This window comes from Dipodomys spectabilis, unplaced genomic scaffold, assembly GCF_019054845.1.
Source record: "Dipodomys spectabilis isolate Male_0828 unplaced genomic scaffold, ASM1905484v1 ptg000174l, whole genome shotgun sequence".
Classification (NCBI taxonomy): domain Eukaryota; kingdom Metazoa; phylum Chordata; class Mammalia; order Rodentia; family Heteromyidae; genus Dipodomys; species Dipodomys spectabilis.
The window spans coordinates 9,240,439-9,258,131 of record NW_024870851.1 but is presented as its reverse complement, the minus strand read 5'-3'; the positions used below and the strand labels follow the sequence as shown (position 1 = coordinate 9,258,131).

The window sequence follows — 17,693 nt, the reverse complement described above, 5'->3', positions numbered from 1 at the left end:
TGGTCCTCTGGTATGAAGGCAGCATGCCAGGTCTTCTGGAGCTACTACATCATTTGCCCTGGCAACTTTCAATTGAGCAAGAGCACCACAATTTCACACTTGAGTACATGCAAATCACTCAGGTGGAAGACAGCCAGCTCACACAAATAGCTAACAGCATTACTCCAAAACTCAGAGTTTAAAAAGGTACCACCCACCCCAAAAGGGACAATCCTTAATTAAATTATTGATACGACACTTGAGTAACAACCTAAGATTGCCAGTCAGGTAAGGAAGAATTTCCTGTGGATGCATTTAACTCAACGATAGTCAATGGAATCTGAACAGATTTCACTTGGGTCATGGTATGATAAATGTGATCTTATAAAGGATACTAGAACTGGTTTTGTTTTATTAAACACACATTGCTTAAGCTCATTTAAGACATATATCTGGATATATATATATGCATATATATACATGCACACATACATATATATACATATATGTCTCTCTCTCTCTCTCTCTATATATATATATCATGCTTTAAAAGAATCAGGTCCTCATAGATGTTTACATCAGTGTAACAAGTTAAAAAACAAAAATTGCACATATAAGTGACTGCTTATGTTTTTAATGATATATATTATTAGCTATAAAATAGAGAAATATTTTTACTTATTAATTGAAGTGTCATTGGCACTATAAAATATACATCTTTCTGGCATGCTCTATTTCAGCATTGTTGATCTATTTCATGAAACACAGCTCAAAGGCACTGACAAGTCTTATTGAGCTCAGCATAACTTAATACAAAGTCAGACACAAAATAAATGTTAGTTGAATGTAAACAAATGTTGGCAAAGTAATCAGTTGGGAATGCGGGATTCTTAATCAAATTTTAAAGTCATATACAATTAGATGGAGGCAATAATCAAAACTGCTTTCTTTGTACAATTTAGAATTCAAGTTTAAAATAATGAAGTCCATTTTATTTTATTTCTGGAATAATTACACAAGGCATTTATATATAAAAGGACCAAAAAGAAAAAATTGGTAAGCCTCCTAACAAAATATGATTTAAAAAAGTAACCTCTATCAGATACTTAAGGAAAGTTATCAGAAATTTGTTCAAGAATCTATGGCTCTACGTGTAAGTGATTAGTAAGCCAGTACATGAAATACATGTTTCCCCAACTACATTCAATTACAGAGTTTATCCTAAACAGGAAGAAAATTTAAACAAGCAGTTACAAGTTGTTTAGGATTCTTTTATTGTGTTTTCCACAAATGTAAAAATAAGGCCTTTTTGATGAGAAAAAATCCATGACAAAGATAATCAGTAACAAATAAAATTTAGAATCGAGTCAAGTATTCTGCATTTGTAAATTCAATATCACAAACACTCAAGATTAGTGAATTTTGGTAAGAAAAAAAGACTATTAGGAAAGAAAAGGACCCCTTATTAATAGATAATAATTTATAAATCGTTTCTTTTTAATCACTCTGGGAAAACACACAGGATAGTCACTTAGAAAAAGCCATTCAGGGAAGACTGAAGGGCATCTAGTGAAGTGGGTTTCAGATGAAAAAGTATTTTAAAATTTGTCAATAAATTTAAGTGTTAAAAATACTCCTCTTCTTCTTCTTCAACTTCATGCTTCAAGAAAAATTTGACAGACAAGTAAACAGAAGACAAAGAAGAAGTTTACCTGCATTTAAAAATAATAAATTCTAAGTCTATAAAAATTTCCTGGTTTGTGCACAAAGGCCAATGTATGACCATTATTGATACACTTCTATGTCGTTAAAAAAATACAGTATCAAATCTTTCTCCTCCCTTTCCCCTTACCCCCCAACCTAGGGAAGATATTTTAAATTATGAGCATGTAAATGTAGCTATGTATATCAATTGCATTATAAAAAACACAGGTATCACCTTACTAGGGAAATTATTTTCATCACTCTGTAAACATTTCTTCTCTTACATCTGGACATTTTGGAATCATCTTTGGTACACTAGTTATTGTGCTTCAAGACAGAAATGTCTATGATTTTTGCAGCAGTGCCACATAGTGCTACATAGACATTTTTAGATATAAATAAGAAAAATGCACTTGGAATAAGTTACAATTAGCTGCTTTTGCATAATTTTGGAAAGTACAGTGTATGCTTAGTCACAGTTTTATGAGAAACAATATCTCATTTTCAAACTCCTTAATTTTAAGAAACACTTAATCATTTTGGCTAAAAATCCATTTTTGGAGTAGGTCTGAAGGATTGCATGACACCAAGTTGGGATGTTCTCCAGTTGCTGAAAGGCACAGTTTTAAGGATGGATTATACAGAAGTTGATCCTAGAATAAAAGAAGGCAAACAGTAAGCTTCAGGACTCTTGGTTAACAAATATGTATGGAAAAGGACCTTACAATCTCATTGAAGCAAAAGAGAAACATGCATAACAAGTATTTTTATCTTTTAATCTTCTTAAGACCTAATACATTGGGTAAAATGTCAGTAAACACCATCATTTACATGACTACTGTTCAATTACATAAAGAATTAGACAAAAAAAGAGATATATAGAGTAAGATCAATCAAAGTTCTCAAGCAAGAAACATTCCCTTAACATATTTAACAATCTCTTTAAAAATAATCATAAATCATACAGGCTAGTCTTACAATATTTCAGTATTTCACAAAACAATTTATAGGGAAGAACTGATTAAACCTTAAAACATTTGCTTAAAACCAAGTGATTAGCTGAAACATGTTGCCAGGAAGTGGAGAGGTCACAAGGGAAGAGATCAGACAAATAGACAGAGGAAGGACAGATGGATATCATCATGATATTAAACATACATATGTGAAAATGGAACCAAATAATTGCCAGTATGGGTGGGGGTGAAACAGATGTAGGAAAATGAAGGAAGGGGTGATACTGACCAAAATGTACTCACAAAATGACATACTGAATTGAAATTCTTTGTACAACTTCTTAAAGATAATAAAAGCATTACATATAATGTTTATATATTATAAAACATTACACATTATACATATAACCTACCATATACTATATATATATAATAAAACATATATTATTGTTTTTACACATACACACACAAGTGATCTGTCATGTATTTTCTCAACTTTAGTTTCATGGGAAAAAAACAAAATAGAGGAAGAAGAATTAATGACTATGCAAAAACATACACTTTCTTCCCTCTGCAAGAAGAAAAATATGACTTTTTTTTTGCAAGAGTCATATAAAAGCAATGTAAAAACCCCTGCATAGTTTAAAAAGAGCAATTATTACTAATAATTCATAGACTTACTTGAGCTGCATAAATGGGCTCTAAAGAAGTAAATATGATTATATGATTCCTAGAGGTACTTAAATCATAAAGTCTCCTTTTATGTTGGTGATATATATATATATATTTATATATTAATAAACTTAATAATAAAGGCAGAGAAATCCTGGTGGAACATACTGAAATACTATATTTCATGTATTTTTTTTTTCAGTTAAGCATTTTGAGTAAATTAACTGCATTTAGTTACCTTCTGGATGTCCCATATCTGTTCTTCAGCAACAATTGTCTTTTGACCCTTATAGGCACATGGCTTCAGCTGGAGAGGGCCTGGAGCAGCATGAAGACACAATTCTTTCTGGATATTATGCCGGATTTCACGGTGAGCAGAGTATTCAAAGTACTACAGAAAAAAGAAGGTTGTTAATGACAAAAGCACCTGTATATTCCGTTACAAAATAAGTCAACCACTCATTGAGAAATAAACATATTTATTTTAGCCAAATAATACAATGGCTCATGTCTATAATCCTAGCCACTTAAAAGGCTGAGATCTGAGGATCTCAATTCAGAGACCGCCCAGGCAGATAAATCTTGAGATAAAAATCTCAAGTTCTAGGTATAGGCAATTACTTTTTGAGGAGAACTCTAATTGCCCAAGATAATATCAAGAATTGACCAATGGGATTACATCAGATTAAAAGCTGCATATCAAAGAAAACCAGAGTGAAGGGATAACCCATGGAGTGGAAGCCAATTTCCACTGACAGAATAAAGGATGATATCCAGCATATACAAAGAGCTTGGAAAATTGAACATTAAGAAAGTAAAGAATACAATTAATAAAGAGACAAATACATAGCTCAGCTAGTTCTCAGAAGTGCAAATAGCTAATAATTACATAGAGAAATATTCAACATCCTTACTCACAAAATAAATACAAACCAAAATTAATGCTGAGATTCTATCTCACCCCAGTCAGAATAACAATCATCAAGAAAACAAATAACAAATGCTGGAGAGGATGTGGGGAAAAGAAACCTTGATATACTCCCTGGAAATGTAAAATGGTGCAACCACTAAGGAATCGGTAAGGAGGTTCTGTCAAGACTTAAAAATAGACCTGCCTTATGACCCTATCTGAAGGAAAGTAAATTAGTATAGCAGCTTTGCTCACAATAACCAAGCTGTGTAATCAGCCTGGTGCTCAACAATCAATTCATGAATAAAGAAAATTATATATGTGTACTAATTTATCTATAAAGGATAATGAAATGATATCATTTGCAGAAAAATGGATGGAACTGTAGATTTTCACTTTGAGCAAGATAAACCAATATCAAAAAGTGACATATCAAATGTTACCTCTTCCGTGTGGAATATAGATTAAAAATGATGGTGGTGATGATGATGATGATAACAACAATGATGATGATGATGAATCATGAGTTTAAGAAGAAAACTGTTTGAAGGAGATTAGTAGAAGGGGGAAACAGAGGATCCTCAGGGGGAATTTGAAGATTGAAGTTATACATATATACATGTATAGAGTATGCATGAATGTGTAGCATATGGGATATATATAGTATATGTATGAGTATAGATGTATATATACATATATATATATATACACATACACACATACATAAATATAGTGTAATAAAGCTCATTAAACACTGTCAAAAAAGGGAAAAATTTGAGGAGGGATTATAATAGAGGAGTGAATTTCTTCAAAGTACAGAATTATATTTCTATGGAATGATCACAATGAAACTGTCTTGAATTATTAATGTGTGCTAATAAAAAGTCATTAAAATGGACCTTAGAAGAAATGGAAAATAGCTGAAAACATTTTAGGAACAGATTTTTTGTAATAATCCAGGTCAGCAGAATGCTGGACCAACTGTAACTCAAAACCAGGACAAATACCTTGGCAGAGAGTAAAAGAAGCTAAGCATTGTTAGAATGGCTTAAGGATTATTGTATCAGAATATCATCCAATTTAACCACATAACCCAAATAATTGTTATTTTGCAAACACAAAACTGCTATAATTGAGTTACATGCTATGAAATTATAGTTTCATGATCAAAACAGAAGAGAGCATGAGAAAATGTTCAAATTACATGCAACCTCAACATTTTGGCACTCAAGGAATTAAAATTTACAAAGAAGTTGAAATGTGGCATTTGTTTGAAAATTTAAAGGATATAAACCAAAATGGCATGTTAAGGTGACAGAAGCCAGATTCAGTTTCAAATATAAACCAGACTACATTATTCTCCTGATCAAAATCTTCAGATGGCTTCTGTCAAACTCAGAATTAAATCCAAGTACCTTAATGAGGCCTGCAAAGCCCTCTATGACTAGGTCCCTTATCACAGTCTGTGACTCATTTCCTACCCCTCCTTGCCTGACCACTCTTCCTGGACCACCCTGGCTTTCTGGTCTGCATGAATCTGTCCCTAGGCACCTGGTTAGATTTCCCCGCCCCTGCCCTTCCCTCCCCTCTCCCCCACCCAGCCACTTAAGATATTCTTTTCCGGGAGTACTGCTCCCCCTCTCTCATTTAGACCTCTACTCTAAGAAATGTCCTCTTGAATCTTGGAAAATAATCCCTTACCCCCAACCACTAATAGCATATCCTGATATGCTTTGTTTTTCTTTATAATCAGTATTACTATTTTTATCTTGTGAATGGAAGGAAAGGAAGGGAATACCCTGAAACGTAATATTGATTACATTGTCCACCCAGATTGGGCTAGATAATAACATTGGGCATTTGGGGCTTAACTGGTAAAATAGTGTCCACAAGTCAGACACCACCAGTGAAGAATCAAGAACATATACTGTTGGGGGACAGGAAGAATACTTATGTAATATCTTGGCCCACAAAAGGAAGTAAAAATGGCAGCTCTGTTTGTGTTAACAGGAGATGCAATTTGCTATTAAATTCAATTCAATACGGTCCTCAGATATAATCTTATAAAGTTACCATACCAATAGTAACATGCGAACATCCATGAAATACAGAAGAGATCCTTTTTGAAAGTTGTCTCATTTTCCTTTCTATTGAATGGGTAAGCAGCATTATTTTTAGAGCCAGAATATAAACCTTACAACTTGGACGGTGATTGCCAAGCTCTGTGTAAACATGATTCACATACCAGAATAGCTGGGCATAGAGCTGAGTTGGGGCTTCAGGGAAACATGCACTATTTTACTTGTGTCAGTCACCTGCTAAGGAGAAGGGAGGGTTTCTATGTAGTGTGCACACTCACCTGGTTTCCCCCAAGTCCATGGCACGTGTACAAAATCAGTGGTTTACCTCCTTGATTGTTTTCTCCAACATCCAGACAGAGAGGCTGACCAACACTTTTTATCTACATTAAAAGTCCAATTATGAAACCATTTTAAACTATGTAGTTTATATTCAATTAATACCAGTAAAGTAATAAATGTTAAGACTAGTAATGTAAAAATCTCAAAAGCAACAAAGCAAAAAATATTCCAGCAATTTTTCCTGAACCACACAAAATGTTGGTGGCAAGGCATATATCAAGTGAAGAAAAGGAACAGGAAATACTCACAAATCCAGAAATAACAGGATTCAGGTCTGGCACATACACTTCTGGGTAAACAGTGTGCAGATACCACGTAAAGTTTTTACATTGAAGGCGCTTTTTTATTTCAAACCTTTTTGAAAGGTCACCAAATGATTTCTAGAGGAAGATGAGAAAGGAAGGGATCCTTAATCAAAACAGAAAATAGTTCAAAGACTAATACTTGTATTTGGATCTTGAAAAATAAATTCTAGGTCAAAATGCACGATGCAGTTCAGCTCTATCAACCACCCATTCAGAAATGCCTGTTCATTTCTGGGTTCAGAGAATCAAGTAACACTGTAGTGCTGAACAGATATTATTTTATTTGTTATTTGTGCCACAACACTTTTCCCACAGGACAAAGCTCCCTATAGAAACCTGTGAACACAGAATGAATCTTCACTTTGTACTTTAAGGTAGTCTGAAATTGCCAACAACTTTGCAATTTATGTTTCTTCTTAGTCTAGACTGCAAAACCAACCACTCCAAGTCTGCACAGCTGACATGGTAATTCAAATCTGTAACCCAAAGTACTTGGGAGGTGGAGACTGGAGACTGGGAGAATTGGTTTAAGGAGAGCCTGGAAATAAAGTTAAAAGACATATCACCTCAATTAACAAGCAGGATGAGATGGTATGCACCTGGCATCCCAATTATGGAGGATCAGAGTGTGAGGCCACCTGGGCAAAAAAATGCAAGACTGAAAAAATGACCAAATAATGACTAGGGACATTGCTCAAATAATACAGCATCAGTATAGTAAGCAGAAGGCCCTGACTTTAAACTTCAGTACTGTCAAAAACAGAAGAAAAGGGGCTGGAAAGGTGGCTCAGTGGTAGAGCACTTGCCTTGCATGCATGAGGCCCTGGGTTCAATTCCCCAGCACCACATAAGCAAAAAGAAAAAAGCTGGAAGTGGCACTATGGCTCAAGTGGTAGAGCACTAGCCTTGAGCTGAAGAGCTGAGGTACAGTGCCCAGGCCCAGAGTTTAGGCTCCACAACCGGACCCCCCCCCCCAAAAAAAAAACAGAAGAAAAAATCCCAGCACAGTTAAGAATAATTCTTTTGCAATTTAGAAACTTCCTTGTAACAAGATTCCCAACTACATCTTGAGTAGAAAGAGGAAATCTTGAGTGAATTGCATTTTATTTTCTTTTATTTTAAAGGGCAAGGTAAATGATTCTTAAATGATTAAACTAGAAAGATGCTTTGTTTACAGGTAAACTTTTAGGGACAAATTATATTTGATAGGTAAATGTATGAAAAAAAAACTTGTAAGTTCAACCAAGGAAAATATTTTTTATGTCAGCTTCAATGCTTTCAGCTCAGGTTTGTTTGTTTGTTTGTTTGAATGACTCTTAAGGATTTCTGGTCATATAATGCATTTTTAAGTGCACTGTGCCCTATGGTAAGAACCAAGACTGGCTGGATGGATCACTTGTCTCTGTGGGTCACAAACAGAGTGGTAGGTCCATTTAGAACATTCTTGCCTGTCTTGCCAAGTGCTCTTGTGCAGTACCATATCTGCCCAAATTGTCTTAGTGGTTTTGGGCACACAGATAGTAATCTACCCAAAGTAATGCTTTCTATTTGTATCTTACTGACATATCACAGGAAGACACTAAAGACCAAAGAAAATATGGAGATCGGTAAGCAGATATGTCTTCACTGTGCAAGTCAAAATGCTGGTGCGCTGGACTGCCAGTATCATTCCTTCCTACCCGCCTGAATTAGCATTATTTATTTTTTGTAAATAACTTGGCCACATTAAATGAATCCCATTCTTTTTTATTTTATTTCATTTTATTTATTGTTATTATAAAGGAGATGTACTGAGGGATTACAGTTACATGAGTCAGATGATGAGTACATTTCCTTTTATATGCTATCTTCCCTTCCCTTATTCTCTCCCAGTCCCTCCTTCCCATCTCCACCAAAGAGTTGCATAGTACAATTTAAACACTATGCAGTGATGCACTTTTTCACCTTTTTCCCCCTCAAGTTCTGTACCCTACACCTGCCAAATACAGACAGAAAACTGAAACAATAATAATAAAAAGAGATCTCTTGTTTCTATATCTTAGAGTTCACACACATACATATAATTTTATACAAATGAGGCACATATGCATTGTGCCTTTGTGAAACCCATTCTTAAGCTGTTATTTTGTTAGTTTTCCACATACAACACAACTCACTTGTAATACATTGTCAGGATAATATGGTGTAAAGGTGTAGAGGCTATCTAGGAGAGGTTAGTAGTAACATCATGTTTTTGTTAACACTTATTACTTCCTCACTTTACAGCTATTCCAGAGAGAGATAGGACATATTCTTCTCAAGGCAGAGAGGAAGAAAGGAAAGCCACGTACAGCATACTCCACACCCAGCTACCTGGTAGCTATTGTACAAAGATAGTGTTGTCCAATTTTATTCCTAAAGGGGCTTTGCCAAAGCAGTATCTCCAATGATTAGTGGAACTAGGACTTAGAGAAAAGAAAGAAAAAGGAAATGAAAAGAAAGGGAAAAAAGCAAAAGAAAGGGAAGGAAATGTTAATACTTCTGGCTCATTCTCATGCACATCAAGTCCTTGTCTCTACATCCAGTTCAAAAAGCTACTTGGAACCTACATTGAAAAAAAAAGCAGTTATTTCTGAGATAAAAGTGTTGATGTGTTCTGATTGGTGACAGGCTCTGATTGCTTGATCAAGAGAATGTGGTATATATACACAATGGAACTTTACTCATCCATTGGAAAGAATGATATTGCACATTTTTAGAGAAATGGAAAGGCCTGGGAAAAATTATATTAAATGAAGTAAGTCAGGCTCAGAAAGACAACAGATGTATTTCCTTATATGTGGAAGCTAGATTTAGCTTATAAACTTGTAAGTAAATACATTAGGTGGTATGTATGTATATATAAATATATGAACTGGAATAAGGTAGATTCAAGGGCAAACTCAAATAGCATAATTCCTTTTTTTGTATTTTTTTTGTTATAAAAATGCTGTACAGAGGGGTTACAGTTATATGAGCAAGGTAATGAGTACATTTCCTACCCTCCAAATAGCATAATTCTTTAGCAAGACAAAGTTAATAAAAAACCAGGAAACAGATATTTGAAAGGAGTGGGGTGGGGTCAAGGGGAAAGCAGCAAACAAATGAAGAGAAGGGAAGAAAGCAATCAAGAATTGCATGTATTATTATTTTTTGCGGGGGGGGTCCGGTCATGGGGCCTGAACTCTGGGCCGGGCGCTGTCCCTCAGCTCTTCAGCTCAAGGCTACCGCTCTACCACTTGAGCTACAGCACCACTTCCGGCTTTTTTCTTTTTGCATATGGAGTGCTGAGGAACCGAACCCAGGGCCTCAGACATGCAAGGCAAGCGCTCTACCACTGAGCCACCTTCCCAGCCCCGCGTGTAATATTTATAAGATGATTTCTTTGTTGCTTTGTACGTCCCTCCCCCATAGTATAACCCCTGTTTTCACAGTATTTGATGTTAGTATAATTTTGGGAGGGGAAGGGAAAAAATAAATTGTTTAAATAGGGATCCAGGTGGACCCATTGCAACAATGAGATGTATAAGACGTTATGTCGAAAAACAAACTTACAACTTTGGTGGAGGGGGGTGCTTACAACTTTGGTGGAGGGGGGTGCAGAGGGGAGATGGTAGGGCAGGGATGGGAAGGGGAAACAAAGGAGGAGGCAGCAATGCTTGATAAGAAATGTACTCATTACCTTGCTCATGGAATTGTAACCCCTCTGTATGGTATTTTTCACAATTAAAAAACTTATTAATAAAAAAAGAATTTCACGTATATCTTACAAAATTAGGGGGATGGGGAAGAATGGATGAGAATGTGACATTGATCAAGATGCATTATACTCATTAACTGCTTTGTTAATTGGCAACTCCTTCATGTAACTACTTAAAGATAGTAAGATGTGTGTGTGTGTGTGTGTGTGTGTGTGTGTGTGTGTGTGTGTATGAGCAGTTCTACTTCATTTTATCTTGAGTAAAAAGAAATTTTTTTTAAAGCAGTCATACAAAGTATCTTTCATATGGAAAGGGACAAGATCAAATGGAAAGCCTGAATGCTTAAAAGACTGTTTAGTTAATTTTTCCTCTCAAGGGAGAAACCTGGCATCCATTAAGTTACACATTTTAAGAACTAAGAAACAACAGCAACTTTTGCTTTAAAAGTAAATATTTGAATGCTCTGTATTTTAGGTGACTCAAGAATAAGGAGATGTGAACTTGGTACATCTTTTAATAGTAAATTAATAATTTAGCTCTAACTTACTTGTTTAACAATTTTTGCTGCATCTGTGTTTCTCCTGTAAAATATTTCCTTGTAGTCGTCCATCCAGACTTCTGCAAGGCGAACTTGGTTGCGAGCGATCACCTGAGTGCCTTTTGGAAAGGTATGAGGGCTTTTGCTGCGAAAAACATGTCCAACAACAGAGCAAGGCATAATCTCCAACTGCCCACCACACTGCCAAACCTGACAATTAATGATATTTGTTTAAATTTACAGTATTTGTGGGAAATCAAAGTGCTGCTTTTAAGTTCACCTTTAAGATATTAATCAAACAAAATACAAAGAAGAGATTTATTGTATCAATGTATTCATAAAGAGTCCCTTGTTCCCTGCCAGTTCAACTTCAGTTCCATAGACTTAAAGCATGACTTCTTCTGAGGTTATAAACATTCATCTAGAGCAAACCTGTAGAAAGTAAGTTAACAAAGTATATTGGATCTTTCATAAAAATGAATTCCAAGATTTTTTTCTTTTGCAAACAACTATGTAAATCTTCCATACAGAGAGGACCAAAGGCTCTTGTTCATTTACTTCCATTTTATGCAACTTACATGGTCACTTCACTTAATCCATATGATTCTCTTTTAAGGAATATATAAGCATTCTAGATATAAGTGAACCTAGATTCTCTGTGCTCAACTTGGTATATAAGAAAAAAATTCCAGATAGCCATTATTACAAATCTACAATCTATTAAAAGTTTGAATTGTTGATCATTACTAAAAAAAATGCATGCCTGTTTAGAAAGTTTAAATACTCATTCAATCTAATTGTAAGTAAAATGCTAAATTGTGAACTGATACCTTCTTACTTAAATGTGTTAAAAAGTGATTCTGACATAAATAATAACTAAGCAAAAGTCTGAAAGGAAGTCATAATTAGTAGTATATGCTAGTATTCAGATAAGTGATCAATCAACTTTTTTATTCTTTAAATAAATGAGAAATCTCAATGGTATGTTTTATTTAACAAACGACTGCTGCTGCTGCTACTACTACTACTACTACTTAACAAAGTATTATTAAAGTGAATAAATCAAGATCCTGCCCTTAAGTAGTTCAAACCTGGTTAAGATAATTGTTGTCCAAGTTTAATGGAGCCAGAGTTGAAAATTTAAATTTTCTAACTTAGTTTATTTTTTCTACTACAATTTATGGTAAGGGATAAAAACTCTAAGGGATAAATATATGACCAGATAAGATGATGTTAAGTGAAATGAACCCCAAGATAGGGACACAAGTGGTTTTTTCCCTCTTGCTATTGTTTCTAACATATTTATAATGTACCATGTGATTTCTTTGTTTCTTTGTATGTTCCTCCCCCATGGTATAACCCGTTTTCACTGTATTTGATGTCAGTGCCCTGCATCTTGTACATACACATCTCTAGCTTGGGAAAGGGAAGGGAAAAAACAAAATGCTTAAATAGGGATATAGGTTGACCCATTGTAACAATGAGATGTACAAGACACTATGTTGAAAAATGAACTTTACAATTTAGGCAGGGAGCGGGGAGAGTGTAGTTGTGGAGGTGGGAGGGAAGCGATGGTAGGAGAAAAACAAAGGAGGAGGCAACAATGCTTGCTGAGAAATGTACTCATTACCTTGCTCATGTAACTGTAACCCCTCTGTACAGTACTTTTACAATAAAAAAACGTATTTAAAAAAATAAACTCATGAAATACAAAATGGATAGAAATTATCTAGAGCCTTTGTTTACATAATAGCTTTTATTATTTATAGATTAAAAAAACTGGAACCACTCATTTCATCCAATCAGTTAAGTCCAATGTCCTTTGAAATTTTTTTCCATACGGACTGCCTTGATAATCAACTTATTTCCTGAAGTACCAGGTTTAATGATATTTATCTTGGCTGGAATTCAGTAGCTATAGTCTATTAATTGGTGTTACTGCCTGAACACAGGAGTTTAATTCCTTCTGTTACTTTGCCAATGATGAACAAATACATCAAGTTACAATGTGAAAGGAACTATTCTTATTTCCAAATTTTCAGCAATTAAATTTTAGGCAGTACCAAAAAACTCCACAGATCTATAATGATCGATACCAGCCAATTAGAACACTACAATTCACTGTTTAACAAGTGTGCTATATTTATCACCACAACTTACTCTGAATGACATTTCTATGTTTTCACCTCCCCAGATTTCCATTTCTTCATCATAACTTCCAATATGTTCAAAATATTCTTTTGATATGGAAAAAAGTCCTCCTGCAAAAGTAGGAGTTCTGAAAAATAATCCATTGTAAAATGGTTATAATAGCTATACAAGGTAAAATAGCTGAAAGAAACACATAAACTCTCCATGCTAACAAGATATCATAACTTAAAAATTTTAAAGATTAACTTAAAAACCTTTAAAATGTCATCTTTGAAGCCAAGCTTTGGGGGTATATAAATAGTCATGTGTCCTCTTTCAGATTATTTTTAACCATGCCTTAGGATTCTCAAATAATGATTTAAGAAGATGTACGAGCCCACCTAATTTTACTCTATAGCCGACCATAGCATATGCAGGTGCCTAATTACTTTCCTATTCTTTCTTTTTAGGATATGTATTTGTTCTCCTTGTTTTCACTGTAAGAATTACATAAGAGAGAACCACAGCAAAAACAAAATGCAAAAAAAAAAAAAAAGCACGCACATATTCAGCATACAATGTTGTGGTATGAATTAAGACTAAGAGCCATTTGTCTTACTTGATTGGGTAGGTTTCATCTTTCCTTCTGTGCTTCTCGTGATCAGGAAGCGCTTCCCAGCCAAAAGAAAGGCTCCAGTCAAAGTTCCCACGATTGTGGTTACTTCCATATGGAGAAGGCTTGTTGAATTCAAATGTGTTCAGATCTATGGATGCAATATCTGGACTCACAACGGCTGTGTAGTTCTCAGCTATTCTGGCCAGCAAAGGTTCTAACCAACCATAGAAACACTCGCCTGTGAAAACCAGAATTACATTAATTCACTGAAAAAAATATATGTGTATATATACATTAGGGCACTGAGAGCTCTTTTTAGTTACTCGGGTAGCTAGCAGATCACAGAAAAATGATAATTAACTTGTTTCCTGTTGAATGGATATATAGCTGTGATTTTTTTAATGTTATTGAGTTATGGTAGGCAAAAATCTCTCTATATCATTATGCTATACATTGTAATGTTCTGATAGATGTATGCATCTGAAATGATTTCCCACAATCAAGTTCATTCCTATATATATCATTTCATATGTGCAAGAACATTTAAAATCTACTCTTAGCAATTTTTAAGTGTGTTATAAATTATTAACCACAGTTGCAATGTTGTACAATGGAACTTGAAAAGGGAGGATTTCCTCAAGGTTCCTTGTGACAAGTGTAGTTTCAAAAACTAAAGCAAGAATGTTCAAAGGGGATGCACTGATCAAGAAGTATTGTACTGATAAACTGCTTTGTTGAATGGTAACTTCTTTGTACAACTACTTAAAGTAATAACAATAAAAGATAAAGCAAGATTAAGCAGAGTTAGGAAAAAATTTTCTATGAAGATAAACTCTGCTCCAAGAAGAAGTGAAGCAATTCTAAAGTTCAGGTGACGTTTTTTCCTTTAAAATGGACGATGGATCAATTTTAAATTAAGGGGGTAGGGAGGGAACATTAGACTACTTACGGTTGCATACTTACAGTGGGCATCTAAGAATGTGAGCGTTTCAGCTGTTGCTACCGCTGCTCCTAGCAACCGTGCAGTGATCAGACCTTTCCTTTCTTTTTGTCTGACTATTTTGACTATGGCAAATTGTTTTATATATTCCTCAAGTTTTTCATGTAAGTACTCTGTAAGGAAAGAAAATCAGGATTAACTCTTTCTAAACTTATCTTGATTCATAGGAGTCAATGAAACCATACAATGTGTGACCCCTCCAAAGTGTTCAGTGGTTAACATATTTTCCCACAGTGATATGAAAATGCTTATTTTAAATCATTATGGGGAAAAGGTCGACATATCCAAGTTGTAATTGCTACAACACATAAACATTATAACACACACTAATCTTAGGTGCTTCCTGTCAATAAACGTATGTGTTTGGGAGTGAGAGATTGAAGTAGAGAGGAACCCAGGCGTTAAGAAAATATCTTGTCAGGTCTGTGTACTATGGGAGTAAAAGAAATGGAATCTGGCCCACATAGCTATTCAACAATTTTCAAGATGGTGTTTAAGACTAGATATCCTAATGACAAAATGCCAATTATCATCAAAAGGATTGTCTGATATTTACGTAGTGGTCAAGATAACTTAAGACCAAAATGTCAAGAAAAAGGCAAGTAGGAAAGGTACAAAGAAAGCACTTTGGGTCCATTGTTACAATGTCAACAGAAAATTGCTTAATACTTTGGAGTCTACAGACAGACTTATGTCCACTAAAAATATGGAAGCAAAAGAAAGCATGTGAATCAGGAGGTTAAAATAACTAAAACCGTAGCAATGGGTATATGCTTTCATATATATAACATTCTAATTTGGATTAGCTGCATAATAAACAAAAATTGAGGTGGAAATAAAAAGAAAAACCCGTTTATAAAATAAGGTTCTATTCATATTTTAAAACAATTTCTTAAGTCTATGTCTTGCTTTTTTCTGTTTTAAACAAACATGGTCTTGCTGTGTAGCCCTGGCTGTCCTGGTCACCATGAAGTATCCCAGGCTGGCTTTGACAACTTGCCATCCTACTGCTGTAACATGCCGAGTGCTGGGATTACAGATGTGTACCATCATCCACAGTCACTGTTGAATTCTCCAATTCTTGCTGAGTATATAGGTGAAATTTAAGTGACTTTCTTGAGCCCAGAGCCTCAAGTAAATTTGGAAATATGGAGAAAATTAGTAAGGCCCTGCAGTAGATTGCTTCTATCACATTTCAGAACCAAGAGGAGCTGAGTTGTGGCTCTATCTGGCATTGTGTGGGTGGGTTTGTTTGTTTTGATTTGTTCACCAGTAATTCACACTGAAGAATTAATTATTTAAAGCACTCATAGAGGAGATAAGGTGCCAGGAACAAACTGTACTGAAAAATAAATCTGTCTGAAAACTATTGTCTCTGAGAAGTACTCTTAACTTTTCAGACTCTTCTAAGTACATCAGAAATGGTTCTCTTAAAGACATGCAATATTATCATTCAATAGATAATCGCAAAATCTTCTGCTTTAAGATGTAAAGTTTTAAAAGTCTTACTGGATTTTTTAAAAAATGAAGTTACTTTGTCAATACCCCTTCTCATTGCTTTAATTTATTAAAACATGTTTTACATAAAACGTTTGATATAGGCTACACATTCTTGTCTTCCCTCCAAATTTGTTTCCATTTCCACTGTTTTTTTGGAAGCACACAAAGCCACAGGAGATGGGATATACAGGGCTCCATTGATGCAACACTATTGTTAGTGTTACTTCAGCCAGGTGCTTACCTGTGCTGCTCTTCTTATCTGTAAGATGGAGATAGTAAAACACTGTTGTGCAAGAATACTAACACCAGGTTGTAACCGTTTTGTAGAAATATGACTACCTACTTAAGCTGCATTATCCCTAAACAGATTGGAGTTGGGGATTACATCTACCTCAGTTTCCTTTATAGCAAGAGCACTGTGGCTACTCCCTGGATAGCTCTTCAATGGATTCAATTCAGTAGATTACAACAGTATGAAAGGACGGCTTTCATTAAGAAAACAGCTCCAATGGCCAGGCAATTCCAATATGTGGACATTTGAAACTGGAGGAGAACCAGTCAAAGGCCAGCTTGGGCTAAAATGTGAGAATCTGTCACAAAAGAAAACTGAAGGCTCTAAGTTTACTGTCAAGTGATGTAAAGAGTTAGAAGAAAATACTCACATCCTTAGAGAAGTTCTAATGCTCTTTTGCTATTGAAAATATGTGATTTAAGTACAAGATAAATGTTTAAGTAAAAGGTGTCTAATCCATCATTAAAAATAATGCTTTGAGGGGCTGGGAAGGTGGCTCAGTGGTAGAGCATTTGCCTTGCATGCCTGAGGCCCTGGGTTCGATTCCTCAGTACCACATAAGCAAAAAGAAAAAAGCCGGAAGTGGCGCTGTGGCTCAAGTGGTAGAGTGCTAGCCTTGAACTGAAGAGCTGAAGGATAGCACCCAGGCCCAGAGTTCAGGCCCCATGACCGGACCCCCCCCCCCCCACCCAAAAAAAAAAATAATGCTTTGAGCAGGTGCCAGTGGCTCACTTCTATAATCCTAGGTACTTAGGAATCTGAGATCTGAGGAGCAAGATTTGAGGTCAACCAGAACAGAAAAGTCCAAGAGATTCTTATCCTCAATTAACCACGGAAAAGCCAGAAGTAGAGCTTTGGCTCAAGTGATAAGAGCACTAGCCTTGAGCAAAAAATTCTAAAGGGACAGTGCCCAAGCCCAGAGTTCAAGCCCTGATACTAACACACACCCACACAC

The 17,693-nt window shown here is 35.3% G+C and overlaps 1 protein-coding gene across 3 annotated transcripts in view; it reads right to left on the bottom strand.

The window, feature by feature from the left end:
• Nucleotides 1-593: 593 nt before the first annotated feature.
• Nucleotides 594-17,693, bottom strand: part of Galnt3 (polypeptide N-acetylgalactosaminyltransferase 3) — a 38,013-nt gene continuing 20,913 nt past the window's right edge. For all 3 annotated transcript variants that reach the window (XM_042694215.1, XM_042694217.1, XM_042694216.1), the window contains exons 4-11: nt 14,910-15,059; nt 13,950-14,184; nt 13,361-13,478; nt 11,210-11,410; nt 6,887-7,018; nt 6,578-6,679; nt 3,547-3,699; nt 594-2,336 (exon numbers count right to left, since the gene is read on the bottom strand). In XM_042694215.1, coding sequence (XP_042550149.1) covers nt 2,214-2,336; nt 3,547-3,699; nt 6,578-6,679; nt 6,887-7,018; nt 11,210-11,410; nt 13,361-13,478; nt 13,950-14,184; nt 14,910-15,059 — 1,214 coding nt within the window. In that variant the 3' untranslated portion in view covers nt 594-2,213. The remainder of the gene's footprint in view (nt 2,337-3,546; nt 3,700-6,577; nt 6,680-6,886; nt 7,019-11,209; nt 11,411-13,360; nt 13,479-13,949; nt 14,185-14,909; nt 15,060-17,693) is intronic.